General features: G+C 41.7%; 2 protein-coding genes across 4 annotated transcripts; one reads left to right on the forward strand and one right to left on the reverse strand.

The window, feature by feature from the left end:
• Positions 1 to 2654: 2654 nt before the first annotated feature.
• Positions 2655 to 4866, forward strand: LOC139916591 (green-sensitive opsin-like). The gene is made up of 5 exons (XM_071905514.2): positions 2655 to 3042; positions 3333 to 3501; positions 3610 to 3775; positions 3927 to 4166; positions 4271 to 4866. The coding sequence occupies exons 1-5, from the start codon at positions 2655 to 2657 to the stop codon at positions 4367 to 4369; spliced, it is 1062 nt and encodes a 353-aa protein (XP_071761615.1). The 3' UTR covers positions 4370 to 4866.
• Positions 4867 to 10512: 5646 nt separating this feature from the next.
• On the reverse strand, positions 10513 to 20987 carry LOC139916582 (green-sensitive opsin). Of its 3 annotated transcripts, none has more exons than XM_078283361.1 (6): positions 20621 to 20984; positions 20292 to 20460; positions 19835 to 20000; positions 19066 to 19305; positions 17914 to 18005; positions 10513 to 10656 (listed from the first exon to the last, which is right to left on the reverse strand). In XM_078283361.1, exons 1-6 carry the CDS (start codon positions 20982 to 20984, stop codon positions 10575 to 10577), a joined length of 1113 nt encoding a protein of 370 aa, XP_078139487.1. In that variant the 3' UTR covers positions 10513 to 10574. The 3 variants fall into 3 exon arrangements, with proteins under 3 accessions (XP_078139487.1, XP_078139486.1, XP_071761599.1); XM_078283360.1 differs by having other exon boundaries at positions 10513 to 10662; XM_071905498.1 differs by lacking the exon at positions 10513 to 10656 and having other exon boundaries at positions 17312 to 18005; positions 20621 to 20987.
• Positions 20988 to 21689: the final 702 nt, after the last annotated feature.

Genomic DNA, 21689 nt, shown 5'->3' on the forward strand with positions numbered 1-21689 from the left:
GCCATCTAAACGGCTCCGGAGTGAAACTACTAACGGACAATCTCCTCTACTCCCTTCATCACCCATCTGCCCCCCTTCCAGAGGCACTCAACTCTGACACACCCCAGCTTCAACAGCAACCCATAGATGACCAGTCACTTTCACCACAGCCCCAGTCCCTGACCCAGCCTCAGCTTGGAGCACTCTGTTCCTCCAGATCACCCTCCCTCTCCCTCTCCCTCTCCCCTGCCTCCCCTCTGTTAGGATTCTCAGATAAGATGGAAGAACTGGTGAATGCCGGACTTAAACTCACCCCCTGACCCCTTCCCTGCCCCGTCCTAGCCAGCCCTCAGGCTCCACCACCCCCAAAGCCCCACTCTTCAATTCTCCCCCCTCGTCCCTCTCGCCCATGCCCCCCCTCTTCAACTCCCAAACGTCCTCCCCCTCCCTGCCCCCCTCAAGTTTCATCCATCCTGGAGGCGCCAAGCGCACTGTGTCACACCAGCATTGCTGATATCAACACCGGAGAAGCAAACAACTGATGGCCTTGGGGTCCCCACTGCAATGTAGCTGGTATTCATGAAATTTCCCATATCAAGCTGGGACCCAGTACACGTATTGCTGGATCACAACCACCACCAAGAGTTTTTACGTCAGTGCCTGTAACTTTCCCCATTCTTGTTTTGACTAGCAGTAGAATAAGCAAGACATACCCTCTCCATGCTGCAAACATATCAGATTTAATAAGAGTGAAACAACTTGACAATTGCAGACATCCTGCCTCAGGGCCTGTGACCAATAATCTAAAACTAGCCCAAAAAACCATAAAGGTTGGCTTGCTTAATGTTAGGTCTCTGGCTAACAAGTCTCTTTTGATCAATGACCTAATTAATACTTATAAAGTTGATTTTATGTTTTTAACTGAAACCTGGTTAGAAATGGCAGAATGGCTGTTGTTATTGAATCTGCACCCCCCAATTTTAATTTTTTAGATGTTTTTAGAGGTGACAGGAGTGGGGGAGGTGTTGCAGCTCTTTTCTCTGATGTGTTTCAGTGCAAACAGGTGTCATCTGGGGATTTTACATCTTTTGAATACCTTGCTTTTACTTTGAAAAGTACTATTCAAGTTTTATTTCTGATTGTATATAGACCACCTAAACAGTCCAACAATTTCTGTGACGAATTTGGTGAACTACTGTCCAAAATCTCCACAGATTTTGATTGTCTGGCTATATTATCAATATTCACATTGATAATCCAAATGATAACCATGCTAGAGAGCTGACTAGTATGCTAGAGGCTTTAGGTCTGTCTCAGCATGTGTCGGGGCCCACCCACAATCGGGGGCATACCTTGGACTTGATTATCACTAGGGGTCTCAATATCACTAAAACTGCTGCTATTGATGTTGCCATATCTGATCATTTCTGTGTTTTCTTTGATGTGTCTATAAATCTGGAACTACAAGCTAGGCCAAAATTTTAAAAAAAATTCTACATCAATGATAATACTGCTGCAGCTTTTATGAACGCAATATCTATGTCACAAATGCCCACTGCGCATTGTATTAATGACCTTATTGAAAATGTTAATTGTCAAATTAGGAATTCCATTGATGACATTGCATCAGTTAAGGTGAAAATCTCTGGTAAGCAAAAAGCACCCTGGAGAAATGCTATGTCTGTAAAACAACTGAAAAGAGAATGCCGAAAGGCTGAACGTAAATGGCGAAAAACAAAACTCCAGGTTCACTATGATATCTACAAAGAGGAGCTTCAAAACTACAACATAGAATTGAGAAATGCCAGACAATCCTCCTTCGAAGAATCCTTCAAGATCTCATCTAAATTGATTTCCTTTTGAGAGGAAAAATTGAAAGAGTCACTCTCAGAGAAGTTATACTGGCTGACCAGAGGTGTCACCAGTGTGAGAGTGACTGCTCAATATCTTCCTTTCTTTCGTTTTTAATGTCATTTTATGTATTTTTTCTGTTTTATGTGAAGCACATTGTATTTGCCTTGTGTATGAAATGTGCTATATAAATAAAGTTTGCCTTGCCTTGCCTTGAAAGAGTGCCCATGCCTATATTTTAAGCATTTAATTCTAAAATGCCATTTTTAAAAAAGCGTTACCATTTGTTCATTGCTCCATATTTAAAACAAACAGATGAATACATATGTCAAAGGTTTTGTGAGTAAAGGGTTCATATCTAATTTTGAAATGAAGCTCTTCATTTTGACAGTGTGTAGATGTGTTTATTTTGATTAAAAGTAAGTTTGCAGGGGTACAATATTTTTTTAATATAAGGAATGACATGAATACAAACACAGTACAAATACAAATATTCTTGAAGATTTCGGGTTTATTTTTTTTAGAATAAGTGAACTGTAGATAATGGCCTAAAATGTGTTGACTGAACCAAATTCCTGTTCTTTAAGCAGGATTAAGAACTTAAAGGTAGAGCAAATTACTCTGGAGCATGGCCTCTCTATCCGGTGTTAAGATCAATTGACCTGAATTAACTTCTGTCCACTTCACAATCCTGTAATCTGATTTTACCAGTTTGAAGGCAGGGTTAGGAAGGTATAAATATCCCACTCTGCAACTGCACCTGTAGTGTGGATCTACACCACTGGCATCCGTAAGCTCAGCTCACACAGGCTAGGCTACCAAAGATGGGGTGGGATAGTGGAAATAACGAGCCTAATGGCACAGAGGGCAAGAACTTCTACATTCCCATGTCCAATAGGACTGGGCTTGTAAGAAGTCCTTTTGAATATCAACAGTATTATTTGGCAGATCCAATCATGTTCAAGCTACTTGCTTTCTACATGTTTTTCCTGATCTGCACTGGAACTCCCATCAATGCTCTGACATTGCTGGTCACATTTCAAAACAAGAAGCTCCGGCAACCTCTCAACTTTATCCTGGTCAACCTGGCTGTGGCTGGATTGATCATGTGCTGCTTTGGATTCACCATCACCATCACTTCTGCTGTCAATGGCTACTTTATTCTTGGAGCAACTGCCTGTGCTGTCGAGGGATTCATGGCAACACTAGGAGGTATGAAATCAATGTTCTCTTTCAGCTAACTTCATACTCTAATTTCTACTTTTCCTACTTTGAAATTTACAATAGAGTTGTTTAAAATAAAGTTCATCATAAATTAAACAGATTAGTCACTAAGGAACAGGTTGAAGACACTTTTAAATTGAAAACTGCATTTGAACCGGATATTTGACCAACTTCAAAAAGATCTAATGGCCCTGTTTAAAGTAGTGTCAAGCATGAACATGTATGTCTGTGCAGAAATATTCTTCTTCAAATCAACATCACATGTCTCCTCTCTACAGGTGAAGTCGCTCTGTGGTCACTGGTAGTGCTGGCTGTTGAGAGATACATTGTTGTCTGCAAACCCATGGGAAGCTTCAAGTTCACTGGAACTCATGCAGGAGCTGGAGTTGCTTTCACCTGGATCATGGCTATGGCTTGTGCTGCCCCCCCTCTTTTTGGCTGGTCCAGGTAAATTATATATTGTATTCTATTGTATAAGCTGGAAGTGAAATTTTGACTGTATATATCAACATAATTTTGTTGATTCCTTAATCATTGTGGTTACCTGTCACACAGGTACCTCCCTGAGGGTATGCAGTGCTCCTGTGGACCTGACTACTACACCCTTGCTGAGGGCTACAACAACGAATCCTATGTCATCTACATGTTTGTCGTCCACTTCCTTATTCCAGTCTTCCTCATTTTCTTCACTTACGGGAGCCTTGTGCTGACAGTGAAAGCTGTAAGACATGTTTGAACTCAACCTAAATAAATGAAAACCAGTGAATTATATATTAAATAATTAAATAACTTGTGTAAGACCCTTATGTTGCATTTATCAACTCAAGTTTCTATTGAATTCTGATTATCTTTTGTGCTCTCAAATATTGTAGGCAGCAGCTCAGCAGCAAGACTCAGCTTCTACCCAGAAGGCTGAGAAGGAAGTGACACGTATGTGCATCTTGATGGTCTTTGGCTTCCTGGTAGCTTGGGTCCCATATGCCAGTCTGGCTGCCTGGATCTTCTTCAACAAGGGAGCTGCCTTCACTGCCCTGAACATGGCCATCCCCGCCTTCTTTGCAAAGAGCTCAGCATTGTACAACGCTGTCATCTATGTGCTGATGAACAAACAGGTTGGTTCATTACATTAGCTAATCTTTATTTCATTTTCCTGTGTTAGTACAAACCTGAACCTCACATGCTTGGTATCTGAATATGTTTTATTCTCTTTTTTCAGTTCCGTAACTGCATGCTGAGCACTATTGGAATGGGTGGTATGGTGGAGGATGAGTCTTCTGTTTCTGCAAGCAAGACAGAAGTGTCCTCAGTTTCCTAAATATAGAGACATTTTCATATATCTGGACAATCTCCTTTCTGCTCTCCATTTGATTTGGAATAACCCTCCATGTGGACTGAATAAAGTTCATTTGCTTTGTGCAAATGGACATTTGAAACGTCTTCGACCAACAATGAATGGCATCCAGATCACACTCATGAACTGCATTCCCCTTACCCTTTAATTTAAGAAGGATATTGCATTTTTAATGTCAATGTGAAATTGAAATCAGTGCAATGAATGTAAGATGTATGTGCACTTGTATGCTGATACTCACTTTGACTCCCCTGCCATTGGAGACACAGCTGTCCCTGAAACGTCTGAGCTACAGTTGGCACCACTGAATCTGTACATGTTCTGAAAGGATTTTCACTGGTTGAGCATCTCAATATTCTCTAATGATGTTTTCTGTTCTTACATTGATGGTAACAAATGTTTATACTGTATGTTAAAAATGAGCAACCATCATACTTGCAGGAACATAAACTATATATTTTTTTGTTGTTGTCACAGAACCAGCAATCATTTGTTGGACTTTGTCATCATGAATTGTACAAATTTTATAAATAACAAAACAATCTAGACATAGATAAATAAATGCATGCATGAAAATGTGTTGTCATATCCATTTTTTTACTAGTAGTAGCCTCTCCATCATGCTATGAACAAGTCAATATTATAAAATTGTGTCCTCAGAAAATTGCATACTCATATGCATACTCATAAAACAATAGAAGATTTAGATACTTTCAAAACCTCAGCCACAATAGCTGTTGTATGTTTCAGGAGCTTTAAATGAACTCAATCACATTCACAGACAAGCTTCCATTTCCCACCTTCATGTTCTTCAGACCTCAGCCTGCGGCCAAATGTTCCCTCTGTCCTATAGTGCCTGCTCTGTCTGTCCTATCAGGTACTATTAGCACTATTAGGTTACATTGTTCAGTCCTCAAGTGAGTGATAATCAGTAGTGTGGTAAAGCAAGATAAGTTAAGCCAGTTAGCAGGGAGAACTAAGTGTGTTGCAAGCCATAACAGTGGCACGGTAAAGTGAACACATTTGTGAACTGTTGAAGGGTGATTGGTTACAGATTGTGCTCGCATTGGGTTTAGTCCAGGTGCTCCAATTTCCTCCCACAGTCCAAAGACTTGCAAGTCAGGTGGACTGGAAACTCTAAATTGTCCATAGATACTGTATGAATGTGAGCGATCGTCTGTTAACCCTCTGATGGCCTTGCAACCTATCCAGGTTGTTTCCCTGCCTTCTGTCAAATGTATTCTGGGATAGGCTCCAGCCTCCCATGACCCTGAATGGGAATAACTGAGGAAAGGAAAATCAATGAATGAATGAATGAATGAATACAGTACTCTCACCAAGGTGAAAATGAGATTTGAATATTTTAATAATGAAACAAATAAAAACACCATAATACAAATAGAATGGTTAACATGTACATTATTCTCATATATGTTGAGGAATATATTTTTAAGGAATTTTTTCTATCCTACCTGGGCAGAAAAAAAGAAAGGGCTTTTTAAACTAGAAGTGACAGCTGCCCAGTAATAATTTCTTTTCATGCCCACCTGCTCAACCAGAGTTCAATTGTCTTGAATCTTTTGACGTGGCGTTTGACCAATCAGTGAAGAGTTTGTTCTGTTATCACTGAGTTTTAAGTTAATTCTTACAATCTGTGATTTCCCTGAACTTTGTGGCTGCTTTCTAAGCAAGACATTAATAAGACATTAATAAGAGAGCCTTTGCATTTCAAAGTGTTGGTGTAAGAGTGGGCATACCAGGTAGTTTGATAGTTATATATGGCTACGTTATGCTAATGTTAGCTAGCTTGTTATAGCAGCATCTTGTAGCGACCATGCAGCTGTGCATTGTGGTCATTGCTATGGTTACCATGCATGGAACACCAAATGTTCCTTCTCTTCATATGAGGTGCGGTGCGTGCTGCAGAGAGACGATTCAAGTGCACATGCGGCCGTCATGTCTTGACTAAAAAGCCCATAATGCTACTGGGATCAACATTTTTGTTCTATCAACCACACTATATGACCAATTCCACTGACTACTAATCCTCACTCCTGTTCCATGCAGCATGATTTCAGTCAAATTGATGTCAAATTTGATGTAAAATCTCCCATTCCACTAGGTGCATGGATTTATTGGGCATTGCTCAAAGGTGTTTCAGTGAATGGCATCTGTTCTGCAGCCAACTGGGTTTCCTCTCACACTTCTGCGAGATTTTTCCATCTGGACATGACAGCCCCCTACATGCCCTATGCTGTTCTGCCTGCCAGGATCTTATGGGATTTAACCATGCCCCAACACTTCAATCTCAGCCCCCTACTGGACAAAATTGCACATGGCATGATTGAAGGAAGTCAGATTGAATCAATAACACCCAAAATCATACAACTTTTAGGCTATTAGATTAAACTATTAGAACAAATGAAACATTGATTCAAACTGCTTTTATATGTCTTATAGAATAGTAGAATTAAAAAATATCCATAGTTAAAGGACCTATATGTAACAATGACAGCCAGTGTTTAAAATGGGTACTGCAGCCCAAATTCAAAATATTGGAGAAAGTTGTCTCCCCCTGCCCCCTCCTCCCCAGACTCGAACCTCACGTGGGTTTCCAGGTGAAAGCAGAAAGAAAACAGACGCAGATTCCATTTTCATAGATTGAAGAGCGTGAAGCTAGTCAGTATGGTAGATAGTGGTAACATGGAACTGCTGGAACTTCTGCACCAAAACAAAACAAGAAGCCTATAACAGACTATAACAGCCCCGCGGATCGTTCGGCTTGAAGTGCCCGTTCCCCGGCCCCCTGCAACACGGCAGACCGGATACTCCGTTCAGGCTCCTGTACAGCTACTAAGCTACGGTATGTAACCTAGCCTAGCAAATTAGCTTCACTTTGTCATTACATGGCCAGCTGCCGACAGAGAGTGGGGGTACAGAAGGGAATGAAACTATCATAGTGATAGTGATATTTGTCAGCAGACCATGGTGTTCCTCATATCCAGTGTGTGCAGGTTGTAATCGCGTCGTTTAGTCCGCATTTGGCGTCTGGTTCCGACGTCCTGTGTCCGGTTCATGTGTCCTGCCTTCTGCCAGCTTGATCGGCCGTAATCGCCACATTTAATACAACTCCATACTCCGATTATGTTACTTGATTTGTGTTTGGTCAAGTTTGTTAGCGGTAGCATTTTCCATTAGCTGCAGCTCGTAGCATCAGAATAGTAAATGTTGGATAAGATATGTTCACAGTCTCCATCTTTCAAATGCATCTCCAATATTTACCCGTATTTTACCACGGCTCTGGTCATAGAGCTTTTTCGAAAGAGGACGAGGCTTTTTAGGTCAGGTAGAATCCATCTCACTTGATCCAGTGCGTTTGCTTGCTTCCATGGCTGCAGTACGCTGTGTTTGCGTGCCAATTTGTTTCATATCTGGCAGCCCGGGTGTCGAAATGGGCAGTGGGCGGGATCACACAGGCCAAAACACAAACAGACGTTCCGCTCCGGAACGGAAATTTCAAAGGAGAACATACTGGCTGTAGCATTGTTGACGGAGAAGCCAGTATTTCAATTTAGCATGTTTCCTTAATCTCTGATGACATATCATGGTCATTTTATGATTTAGTACAGTAAATATATTACATATTGGTCCTTTAAACATAGTAACTATCAACTTTGTAAGTTTAATGCACAAAGTAAGGTTTAATGCACAAACTTTAAAGACAAGTAACAGCACATGGTGCACATCTGAACTAAACAGGCAAGTGGGTAATAAAGGTGGCTAATAAAACAAAGCAAGCATCAGCTGGATGAATGATGTTTTCCTTAACATGACTTCTTACTCATGTTCATTTTAAATATATCATCTAAGTTTAGACTATTTCACTATGTCCCTATAATTGCACTAGCCTTCAGTCTGCATGCACACTATGCATGACTGCAAGTGTAAGAGAAAATGTCATCATTTCACTTCTTTACAGCTTCACAGCATGTTTGTAGAAGAAAAACGCAATTCTCCAAATAAGCTAATTTTAATTGCAGACATGATTTTGGGTGTTATTGATTTAATCTGACCTCCTTCAACCATGCCATGTGCAATTTTAGCCAGTAGGGGGCTGGGATTGACATGTTGTGAGATGGGTCTCCATGAGCAGTGCCTGATCTATAAACAGGCAGGGACAGTGTTGTGTTGAAAGTTACAGGAAATGTTGATAAATGTTTTCCAGTGCAGCACATTCCACAGTAAACTAGAAGGGCACTCGGAGAGTGCAGACCTCCGCCAAGGCCAATAGTCCAGTCTTCTATGTGTTGGTCTTTCCTGCTCAGCCTCCAGACCATAGTCGGGAAGCACATGGGAATCTCCGTTGTCCTCCAGGGCTGGTCTAATTTACTTCGGGACCAACCCCCCTTCACTCTCACAACAGTTGGAAAAGACAGCACACAGGAACACCACCTCGGCCTTGAGACGTTGCAGTCTTTATTTATGACAACCGTAACTTTCGCCGTACATTTATTTGCTACTTGCTACAACGCTATAACTTGCTAACTTCTCTGCTACACTTTTTTTTTTTATTAACTATTTTATTACAACAAGTATACGTACAACAACATCAACAAGTTCTCAACACTTTGTTTCTCTGCTACACTTTTTCCTTCCGCTCCGATCCATTCACCGTCACACACTGCCGCTCGCTCTCTCTCGCTCCACCACACACTCACTACGTACAAAACACTCTGCCCCGCCCTATTCTCATAAAGGGGCTACGCTGCTCCTATAACATATGATATGCAAATGTGCAAGCGCAACTAATATACGGATCCGCTCCAAAATTTAATGGGTTCTTCCTTGGCCCATGCTACACCCTTCCACGAAGTTTCATGAAAATTGGGACAGTAGTTTTTCCATAATCCTGCTGACAGACAAATGAACAAACAAACAAACGGCACCGAAAACATAACCTCCTTGGCGGAGGTAATTAACCATGCCAAATACATTTTCACCTGCTGGGGAAGAATGCTGGTGCTCATCAATTAGCCAATTATCAAAGGTTTTTTTTTTATTTTTATTTTTTTGTCAAACTAAAATTTTGGCTTTTTTCAGGTAGTTAGAAATGTATCATTAGGCCTAATTTAGGTAGATTTGCACATTTAGCATGTTAGGTCATGGTTGTTCTATTCATGACTCAAAAATGGGTTTGAATTACTATTTTATTTTCTGCCAAAAAGGTAGATCACTGTTAGGTGAAATATATATGTTTTTGTGTTATTTGTTGTTAACGGAATTCAATTAAAAAAATATAGCCGTAAGGGTCCGAGCCCATGGGGCAAATTATTTGACAGTGAGAATCTAAGCTTGATTCATCAATCTGGAAAAGTACATCACAAAGGTAGAACATTGTGGCGACAGTACTGCAACTGCAGGTGAAATGTTACCTGACATATTGCTGTTTGAAAAATTTGTCCTGATGGTGGTGCTATTCAGCATGACCAAATGTGGTCTGACGCACTTTGGGGTTCCTTGCATACAGGTAGGCCTAAGTGAAGTTTCTAAGGTCAGCATTAAGCATTTGGGAAATATTCCCCTCTTCCTGTTTGGGGTCCATCCCATCTGAGGTTTGATTACTCTAGCATCATATGTTGAGGAATTATGCTATAACTGGTCCTCTCTGTCCATATTACAACTTCTGCCAGAGTCACTCTTCCTCTAAACATAGAATCCTTGCACCAATTAGTTGCAGCTTCTAGATCTCTTATAAGCCAATATGGGCTGGCTTTCCCTGCAGGCTCCACCTACAGCGCCCTGTAAGGCCCATATTTCCTTACATAGTCATAAAGCAGACGGAACCTACAGGGAAAGCCAACTATTGCAATACATGGTCATAACGTAATATGTTATCCACAGGCATTGTGCCATCATTGTTTTGCCCGGCACCTATTGCACACTAAGCCGTCCCATGGGGGGGATCCCTATTTGCCTCAGTTTTTCCTACTAAGGTTTTTCTTGGGAGTTTTTCCTTGTGTGCATTAGGGTCTAAGGCTGGGGATGCCGGGTAGGTTAGGCTATGTAGGTAGATTGTTTGTCTTGCTAAAATCTGCTCTTGTCTACCCTGTGTTTTTTGCTATGCTTGTCCTATATCTTTTTGTTCACCACTGATTTTGTTTAGTTAGATCTAGCTAGGCTCATTCTCTGTAAAGTCCTCTGAGACATGCTTGTGATAAAGGGCTATATAATTAAACAAACTTGAACTTGAACTTGAACTTTAAACTTGAACAAGGCAATATAGGCTGGCTTTCCCTATAGGCTCCGCCTGCTTTATGATAGTCAGTCGAAGCACTCATTCGGTCTCCCGAAGCACTCATTCAGCAGAAGCACTCGTTCGTTTGTCTGAAGTACTCGTTCAATCCACTCACTCACTCACTCACTGACTCACTGACTAACTAACTCACTCACTCAACCACTCACTCACTCACTCACTCACTGACTTACTGACTAAACCACTCACTCACTCAACCACTCACTCACTCACTCACTCACTGACTCACTGACTAACTCACTCACTCAACCACTCACTCACTCCCTCTCTCACTCACTCACTCACTGACATACTCACCCACCCACTCACTCACTCACTCACTCACTCACTCACTCACTCACTCAACCACTCACTCATCCACTCACTTACTGTAATGCAATATAGGCTGTTATAAAGCAGGCATTGTGCCATCATCAGTGCTGTCACAAAACCCTCCCTTGCTGCTGCTATAAATAGGACCAGTGGCCTCAACTAGAGGGTATTCAACCACTGAATGAGTGAGTGACTGAGTGACTGAGTGACTGAGTGAGTGGATTGAACAAGTGCTTCGGACAACTGAACCAGTGCTTTGGGTGTCGGAATGAGTGCTTCGCGCTGCGGAACGACTCCTTTGGCCTGTGTGGTTGAATGTTGGCAGAGTGAATAAGTGAGTGAGTGAGTGAGTGAGTGAGTGGATACCAGATATTTTCAATACACGTCCAGTATAATCCCATACCGCCTTTATGATCGGTGTAGCGGTTACGGAAATTCATTTATTACGACCAATTTCTCCACCGGCACTTTGACTGAGTTGAGTGATTGAGTGAGTGAGTGAGTGAGTGATTGACTGAGTGAGTGAGTGAGTGAGTGAGTGAGTGAGTGAGTGAGTGAGTGAGTGAGTGAGTGAGTGAGTGAGTGAGTGAGTGGATTGAACGAGTGCTTCGGACAACTGAACGAGTGCTTCAGGCGACCGAATGAAAGCTTCGGGCGACCGAATGACTGCTTCAGTCCAGGGAACGACTGCTTCGGGCGATGGAACGAATGTTCCATGGAAAGCCAGCCTATATGGTAACAAAGCGGGTGGAGCCTTCAGGGAAAGCCAGCCCATTTAACCATATAAAGCACGTCATCTTCCTATTAGAGTGAGAAGGAAGAATACAGCTTCAATGAAAACTGCAAGCTGGTTTTAATTACACATACACTGTAACTTTCAAGTGTATTTAATTGTGTTGTAACCTGTGATTTACAAAAAGAGGTAAGACACACATTGTTAGAAAACACTTTTTGAGAAAAACACATAATGAGCCATCAATATTTGCAAAAGCAGCACAAACAGTAGTACTTTTTCCAAATGGGCAAGGTGATGTGCACATGACTCTCATGTACCTCACTACAGGTGCTTGTGCACCATGCATGACATGCATGGTTGACATAACAAACAGAGGGGTGAGGGGCAGAGGTTATGGGAGGGTAAACATATGTTTTAAGTAAGTCACCCATGAAGGTTGTTACAAGACCAGACCTGCGTTTCATTAGTTATTTAACCAGCCCTCCTTCACTTCCCCTCGGCACTTGGTAATACGTAGCACCATACGTAACGCGAGTGGCCACTTGCAGAGCAGGGGGGCAGGGTCCGAGGGGGAGCAGAATATTTTAAATGGAATGCACTTGCCCTTAAAGACCCCATGAAACAGCATCATCACTTCCTTGATTTGATGTATTTCCTGTTGAAACTGGGGCGGGACATAACGCAGGGAGGGATCATTCAAAAGTCTAAACCAATGGAATATCAGTTAGGGAGAGAAAGGCAGTTTGATTGGATGGGAGGAGCTGAGAGGCGGGACTATTAAAAAATCTGTGATGTTTTATTGGTTGGAATTTTTATTTACGCCTCCTGGTACACGATGATGTCACCATGAAAGATACTCTGTTTACCAGGAAGTAAAAGTAATGGGAGTTCATTTCATGGGGACTTTAAGCAGGCCTAATAATTAATAATAAGAATAAGTAATAAAAATTACACAGAACAATGAGTAATGAAATATTGCAGATGAGTTCATTTCATAAATATGTCTAAATCCTCTAAATATTGTTTGTTTACTTGCATTTATATTTATCACCTGTTCTTGCACTGGAATTGACGGATGATCACAATGCATCCTGGGAAATATGTGCTTGTGAAGTCTACATCGTTGTTGACTCGCTCCCTCGGCCCTTGAAGGGTCGATCTCAGAAAGTTCACTTGAGTTATCAGAGTAATGGAACGACACTTAAGATGGCGACGGGGATTCCCCCAAGGGGAAGTGCCGAGGAGAAGTCAATGAGGGCCGAAACGACTAATGAAACGCACCGCATGTAGAGCCGTGGCAAGAGGGCAACTTCATGTCATTCAGTTGTAGATTTTTGAGTGACATGCTTGTACAACCAGAGGCGAATTTTATGGACAGGCAAGGCAGGCAACTACTTGGGGCCCCCAGCATGAGGGGGCCTCCAAGGGCTGACTCACCTAAATCCACAGCAGTGTCTCAAATGTGGGAACCCCCCTAAACTATGGTACCATTGCAGTGACAATCAGTACTAGGAAACCTCCCTAAAGGGGCCCCATCTCATTCGCGTCTCTGTGACCAGCACAGCTGCACAGCGCAGCACAAGTTTGTTTTGATTCCTGATTGATTGATTTTACCATGCAAAATGAAGAGCAATTATCAGGAATGATCAGGAATTGTTAAAAAAGAAAGAGAAAGAAAGAGGAGGAAGAGAAAAGAAAGCAGGACAGTGGTAAGTGGAGCAGATAATGACGAATGATGATAAATGATGATGATTAAATAATGGTAAGCCAAAAATTTAGTTACATGATGTCATGTAACGTGTAGCCTAGCTAATGTTACATGACGTTGTTTTTGGTTTAGCCTGACAAAGTGCCCGCTGGCTGTCAGCTGGCTTTGCCCCTAAATCTAAACATATGAACCTTGAGATCATGAGACTAATTAAAATCTAATGTAAATAAATAGTTGAAGCTTTGGTAAGGTTTGTGAAACCAGCCCATGAAACTGATTAAAGTTAAGTAAATTTAAGTAAATTTAATCAAATGGAATATTGATTTGAAAAAGAAAAAAAAAAAAAAAAAAAGATGATAGGGTAATCATCTATCATCATCTATCTACTAATTCCAGGAATCTCTGTCTGAGAGTGTGTGAGTGTGTGTGTCCTTCACATATCTCGAGAACTGTTTGTCCGATCTACTTCACACTTGGTGGGTGTATTGCTGGGGGCCCAAGGACATGCAGTGTCGGATTTGGTGCAATTTGGACACACGACACGTTCAATATTAATAAACTTTGACTAAACAAGCGAACAGCGAGCCGCTCAGCTCTGTTTGAGTGCAGCGGGGGCTGTTTGATATAAACACCGTCACATCACAGCGGGGCGGGGCTTCAGGGCTCTGACTGGCTGAGCAGGACAAAGGCACGCGCCCCGCTCAGTTAAACTGCCCGAGAGAGAAGAACGAGCACACAGGAGAAAAAAACAGAGGCGGAGGCAGTAAAACTAGCCAATAGGAGCGCAGACACGTTTGGTTGGCAGCAGAATCAACCAATGGAAGGCCGTAAACTGCTTCTACGGTTCAAGCGCAGTTTAGTCTCACTGGTGAAGGCTGGGGACTGGGGACTGGGGACCCCAGGACGTGCAGTGTCGGATTTGGTGCAATTTGGACACGCGACACGTTCAATATTACTAAACTTTGAATAAACAAGCGGACAGCGCTCTGTGCAGCAGCGGGGCTCAAGCGGTACAGGCACACACGGTTCTCGAGAAAGCTGCACTACGGGCACGAGCGGTACGGGCACACGCGGTTCTCGAGAAAGCTGCACTACGGGCACGAGCGGTACGGGCACGAGCGGTACGGGCACACGCGGTTCTCGAGAAAGCTGCACTATGGGCACGAGCGGTACGGGCACGAGCGGTACGGGCACACGCGGTTCTCGAGAAAGCTGCACTACGGGCACAAGCGGTACGGGCACGAGCGGTACGGGCACACGCGGTTCTCGAGAGAGCTGCACTACGGGCACGAGCGGTACGGGCACGAGCGGTACGGGCACATGCGGTTCTCGAGAAAGCTGCACTACGGGCACGAGCGGTACGGGCACATGCGGTTCTCGAGAAAGCTGCACTACGGGCACGAGCGGTATGGGCACGAGCGGTACGGGCACATGCGGTTCTCGAGAAAGCTGCACTACGGGCACGAGCGGTACAGGCACACGCGGTTCTTGAGAAAGCTGCACTACGGGCACGAGCGGTACGGGCACATGCGGTTCTCGAGAAAGCTGCACTACGGGCACGAGCGGTATGGGCACGAGCGGTACGGGCACATGCGGTTCTCGAGAAAGCTGCACTACGGGCACGAGCGGTACGGGCACACGCGGTTCTTGAGAAAGCTGCACTACGGGCACGAGCGGTACGGGCACACGCGGTTCTCGAGAAAGCTGCACTACGGGCACGAGCGGTACGGGCACACGCGGTTCTCGAGAAAGCTGCAAGCAGCAATCGGCCCGTTCCGGACAGGCACGTTTTGAACGGGCACTGCACTAGTCATCATACTATAAAGCGAGGAATCTCTGTCTGTGAGTGAGTGAGTGTGTGTGTATGTGAGTGTTGTGTGTGTGTCCTTCGCATATTTCGAGAACCGTTCGTCCGATCGACTTCACACTTGGCGGGTGTATTGCTGGGGACCCAAGGATGTGCAGTGTCGGATTTGGTGCAATTTGGACACGCGACACGTTCAATATTAATAAACTTTGAATAAACAAGCGAACAGCGCTCTGTGCAGCAGCGGGGCGAATGGGCACTGCACTAGTATAAATAAATAAGGCCATTTTACTGTAACTAATTGGGAGAATACTAATACTTAATTAATACTTTATACTTTTATATTAAGTTGTTTACATTTATCTTATTTAAGTATTTAAGTATTTAATTAAGTTTCTATTATAACTAAGAAGTTTATTTATTACATTTATTTTTTGCTGTTAATATAAATGTGTGAAAATACACATATACATTTTTAGATTCTATAAGCGCTTTTTGACTCATATCTGATTATTTAATAGGTGTTCTGGGGAACCTAATGGCAACTAAAGTCAGTCAGAAGGGCCCCATGGGATTTTCTGCCTGGGGCCCCATCAGACTCTATCGCCTCTGTGTACAACCTAAATGGGAAAGCATTACAATTGTGGATAATTGTCCAAGTCACAAGTCCAAGTCACATAATTGTCCAAGTCACAAGGCGATAGCTGCTCCTGGAGTTTGGTCCTACTGCAATTTTGATGAAATATGGAGGGGTGATGCATTTTGGTACCGTGTTCTGGCATTTAAAAAATTACACTGATTGACCTGATGGAGGCGCTATAACTAAAACGTTAAACATTTTAAACTTAAACTTGGACGGATGGTGCATCTTTGCACTGTGTTCTGGCATTTTAAAATATTACTGAATGGCCTGATGGGGAACTATAATCAAATGTCAGGATTTCAAACTTGGGCAATATCGACTAGTTTTGACAAACTGTAGACTGTCTGTTGCTCTGCTAAGCCTCCATTGACCTCTTTCATCAATGAGCTGTTTTTTGACCACTGGCCTGCCACTGGCTGGATGTCCTTTGGGTGGTGGAACATTCCAGCTACACATGGGACACTGTTTGAAAAACCCAGCAGCTTTGCAACTCTTGACACACTCAAACCAGGGTGCCTGGCACCTATTATACCCCGTGATTGCGCACGTGACATCAAGCACACAGTCCATGTCAAACTGTAAGGAAGCATCTCTGTCTTTCATGAGAAGATTGTTCTTTTCAAGACAACTTTCTCCACAAGGACACAAGCATCAATTTGGCAGTTGATAATCACTCCATGTCTGAATTGTCTCAAGCATTAAAAATCCTTCTTTAACCTGTCTCCTCCCCTTCATCTACACTGATTGAAGTGGATTTAACTAGGAAATCAACTAGGGATCACAGCTTTCACCTGGTCAGTTAATTTAAAGGAATTAGTAGGCATCTGTAATGTTTTGTACACTCAGTGCATAGCAGCTTGAACTTCTTTCTAGTTCATACAAAAAATATTTAATCTTTCTATGTAAAAAATAATATCAGCATGTTGGGCATCGTGGCAGCATCACAACATTAAAGAAAGAGACGTGATGGAACAAATGATCACAAATGAAAGACAAAATATGGTTTGTAATCTTGTTACTCTGCCATGAGAGCGGTGTAGCTGTTACTTATCAGCATGTAGCTCATGCCTTTGAGATCAGTCTGCTTTAAGTCTGTAGGTCTGCTATATGAGAGGTCTTGATGAATCAAAGACAGGGAGAGGGAAAGGGGAGAAAGGGAGAAGGAAACAATCTAAAGAAGAGAATGCTTGATATGATCAATAAAACACACCCACAATCTTGAAAGGCCTCAACAGGTTCCATGTGAAACCAATTATGGATTCAAATAATTCTAAAATGAATTACAAAAATAATCTTTACACCTGAAACCATTTGCTAGATTCAAATCAGGGACTAAATTTTGTTAGGACGTAAAGAACAACCAAGAAGACTTTTCATGCATGCATTTATTTACTTATACCTAGACTTTTTTGTTATTTATAAAATATATACAGAACATTCAGAGGCCAACAAATATGCTAGCCCCTTAATGACATAAAAATACAGTTTAATTTTCAATCAAATCTGACTCACCCATTCATCCGTTCCAAACATATCACAATCAAGCATTTGTGACAGCCGCCTAAGAAAACACAATAGGCTTTGTTCCAGAGATGTTTTGCTTGATGTTGTTCCTGAGAATTCCATGCAGTATCTCTGTTGTCAATTATTTTTCAAAGCATTTTTTTCCAAACTGTGGCTCAATGATTTTGGAGTGGAGTCTTATCATACACACTCACATTTTCACATACACTGCAATATTTGCAATCTCACAGCAAGTTGCATTGCCACATCTGTTTCAACAGATGTGGCAATTGTTCCAGAGATGTTGATACATTTGGAATCTGCACAGCAAAATGCCATCTTTTGAGTGTATTCTGAAATTACTATGTCCATGCTTTGCAGATCAGAGTGAAATAACTTTCTTCAGTATATTAAGACGACCATTCAGAATCAGGTAGATATCAGGAAGGAGAATGTCCAGAGTTGTGAATTCCTTATTCTTAAGACACAGAGGAGACTTCTGTCTTGCTGGTGGATACAGAGGACTCATCTTCAACCATGCCACCCATTCCAATTGTGCTCAGCATGCAGTTACGGAACTGAAAAGGTGAACATAGGGAAGTAAGACACCAAACATTGTTGCACATACAGCATCAAACAATTAGAACTGCTTTGTATCATTTAAGTTGGAAATTATACTATGATGAAAACAGCTTATAGCAGTTTAATTATTGTCACAGTATAATAATTGATACAATAAAGAGGACTTGCATCAATTTCAGAATTTTACAGTTAAATTAAAATTTTCATTGAAAGAAACTGAGTGAAAAGATTGAGTGAATCATCTCAAAGCTAAAAATAAAAAAAATAAAAAAAAATTATAGAATATGAGTGCTGATCTGAGAACATTTTGCCTTCTGGTATTTTGAAGTTAATAGGATCATGCGATCTGACCAATCACCCAAGAACAGTAATCCCTTCCTTTGAAGCTACAGGCTTATGGGTCCAGAAAGGCAACAGTTTATCTATTTAAGTCTAGAGCTGTTCCACTTAAAACAATGGGAGACAGAAGTCTTTCTCAAAAGGCCTCGTACAATGTTATGCACAAGTGCATTCACTTCTGAAGTATGAGTTATAATCAAATCCTCAGAATATCATCTCGATCACTGTCAGTCATCTGTATCATCTTTGCTGAATGATATATGCACTAGAGCAGCCATTCCCAAATTTAAGAATGCCGCGGCCCAATTTGACAGCCACCGCTCCATTTTTACTCTTCCCCCGCCAATGATGAGGTATTCCCTCAATTACAATTCCCCGCCAGTGACGAGATATAAAATAATAATAATAATAATAATAATAATTTAAATCCCATGGCTTTGTTTTATTAGTTCTGATTACTTTTTTTAATGCAAATATTGAATCATAAATATTTTATGGTAATTTCAAACTTAATTACAAAATTGAAAATTAAAAACGTTTTATTTATTTATTGTAAATGACCTCTCGCGGCCAACCTCCAGTACCTTCACGGCCCACCAGGGGGACGCGGCCCAGACTTTGGGAATCACTGCACTAGAGCTATGCATCTGGCTGATGTCACAAGCTGAGAGATTCAGTTTGTTCCTGCTGTAGGAGATGCTACAGCATTAAACTGACCTGTTTGTTCATCAGCACGTAGATGATTGGATTAAACAAGGCAGAGCTCTTTGAGAAGAAAGCAGGGATGGCCATGGACTGAGCAGTGAAGGCAGCTCCCTTGTTGAAGAAAATCCATGCGGCAAAGCTAGCATAGGGGGTCCAAGCAACCAAGAATCCCAAGACCATCAGGAAGCACATACGTGTCACTTCCTTCTCAGCTTTCTGGGTGGATGCTGACTCCTGCTGCTGAGCTGCTGCCTAAAATGCGTTGAACAGAACAGCAGAAGGGAGGATGGTTAGACTTACATGTCACAGCTTTCAGTACAATATGGAGTGCAGCCTAGGGCAGTGTATTACAGAGTCTGGGTTGGGACCCAAGATTTATTCATACAAATTCTGTTCTGTTGTTTTGCCTCAAAATAAAGCATAACGTATGGGTTGTGAGAAAAAATCTTTTGAACATTCTTTTGAAATGTTCTGGTCCCCAGAAAGGTAAGACCAATGGTTCAGGGCAACCATATTGTTTTATATTATAATTTAGATATAATTTAAATAGATTTAGATTTACATGTTCTCACTAAACTTAAAATACACAGAAATCAATTAACAGTGTTTGATAATTAGCTTGAAAGCTTGGCGTGTAGTTGACTAATTTACTAATTGACTAATTGATTTACACTGTGATAGGATAAGCTACACAAATATTGTGCAAACAAGAGCCAGCTATTTGCACAAGATCATGAATTGAGTATAGTATAGTATAGTATAGTAGAAAAACAAGTCTTACAGCTTTGACTGTCAGCACAAGGCTTCCATAAGTGAAGAAGATGGTGAAGACGGGGAAACAGAAGTGGCAGCTGAACATGTACATGACATATGACTCGTTGTTGAAGCCTGGAGCCAGGGTGTAGTAGTCAGGTCCACAAGAGCACTGCATACCTTCAGGGATGTACCTGTGTGAGAATATAGGGGGACAGTAGAGAACAGTGATTAGAAACACTGTACAATGCATGTGCTCTGGGAAGTAAGGATAGATTTGAACTGTGTGTTAGAAGTAGTTGAGGCTGCTACTTAAAATCTCCCTTACATTTTTATTAATCTGTACTGTCTCACAAAAAAATCACTTTTGAGTCCTCATTTTGCAAATGTATTGTTCTCAAAGGAAACACAGTTATATTTTCTATATAAATTAGTTTCTAGCTGCTCTGTTTTAGCTCTTTTTGCACAGATGATATGTAATGTACCTGGACCAGCCAACAAGTGGGGGAACAGCACAAGCCATAGCCATGATCCAGGTGAAAGCAACTCCAGCTCCAGCATGTGCTGTAGTGAACTTGAAGCTTCCCATGGGTTTGCAGACAACAATGTATCTCTCAACAGCCAGCACTACCAGTGACCACAGAGCAACTTGACCTGCAATTGAATGGAAAATAAATGTCTGCAGTTATGTTTAATCATTACATGTGTCTGAGAGCGTTTCACAGGTATGTAATGATCAAGTATTTAGTAGCTTTTTCCTATCATAAAGACAACAATATGCATTTACAATATTGCAAAAGTTCATATTTCATACCTCCAAGAGTAGCCATGAATCCCTCAATGGCACAACCCATTGCTCCAAAAACAAAGTAGCCATTAAGAGCAGAAGTGATGGTGATGGTGAATCCAAAGAGGACCATGATCAATCCAGCAACAGCCAAGTTGACCAGGATAAAGTTGAGAGGTTGCCGCAACTTCTTATTCTGAGCTGTAACCACCAGTGTCAGAGCATTGATGGGGAAGCCAGTAACGATCAGGAAGAACATGTAGAAAGCAAGCAGTTTGAATTGCCATGGATCTGCCAGGTAGTACTGTGGATAGTCAAAAGGACTCCTGACAAGCCCAGTCCTGTTGTTCATGGGAATGTAGAAGTTCTTGCCCTCTGTGCCGTTCTCCATCTTCCTTAATTGCTAAGACAGGCTGTGTACTGTTTGGCTCGTGCAGTGTTTAACCACTCTACAGCTGAATTTACTGTGCTCTAGGTGTTGGATTTATACCTTTCAGAAAGTGGATTACGGGAGGATTACAAATAAATCTGAAGTAAGCCAAGCTGTTAATTAATCTTAATGCCGGATAGAAGGGCTTTGTGTCACCTTCTTGATTTGTGCAGTGAAGAAAGATCCTACTGCCCAGGTCCCTTTTTGAAAGAATAATAATGAAAATAATGACTTCTTGCACAGAATGTGAGGATTACAGTAATTGACATGAAGGATTCTTTGTTAAAATACAACTCATTGCACAGTTGTACTTGTAAATGTTGTATATATCTGGTTTAGAACATAACTGGCGTTTTTTTACAAATTCTAACAACATTGATCAGTTTTATCCTGAAAATGAAAAGGATTGTTATTGTCAAATATCAGATAGGCTATGCCATGCTATTTCTTTTTATATATTCATCACACTGTTACTTGTATTTTGACGTGTTTAACGTGTATTGTAATAGGGTCAAGGCAGGAAGGACCTGAAACCATTTTGTTTTTGCTTTAGTTGATGAGATTTTTCCATATTTGTTGCTACATGTAAGAAATGTTGCACAAACATGAAGGTTGACACCACACAGCAAATAGCCCGGATGCTTTTATTCACAATCAAATCTGAAC

This window comes from Centroberyx gerrardi, chromosome 5 (genome assembly GCF_048128805.1).
Source record: "Centroberyx gerrardi isolate f3 chromosome 5, fCenGer3.hap1.cur.20231027, whole genome shotgun sequence".
Classification (NCBI taxonomy): domain Eukaryota; kingdom Metazoa; phylum Chordata; class Actinopteri; order Beryciformes; family Berycidae; genus Centroberyx; species Centroberyx gerrardi.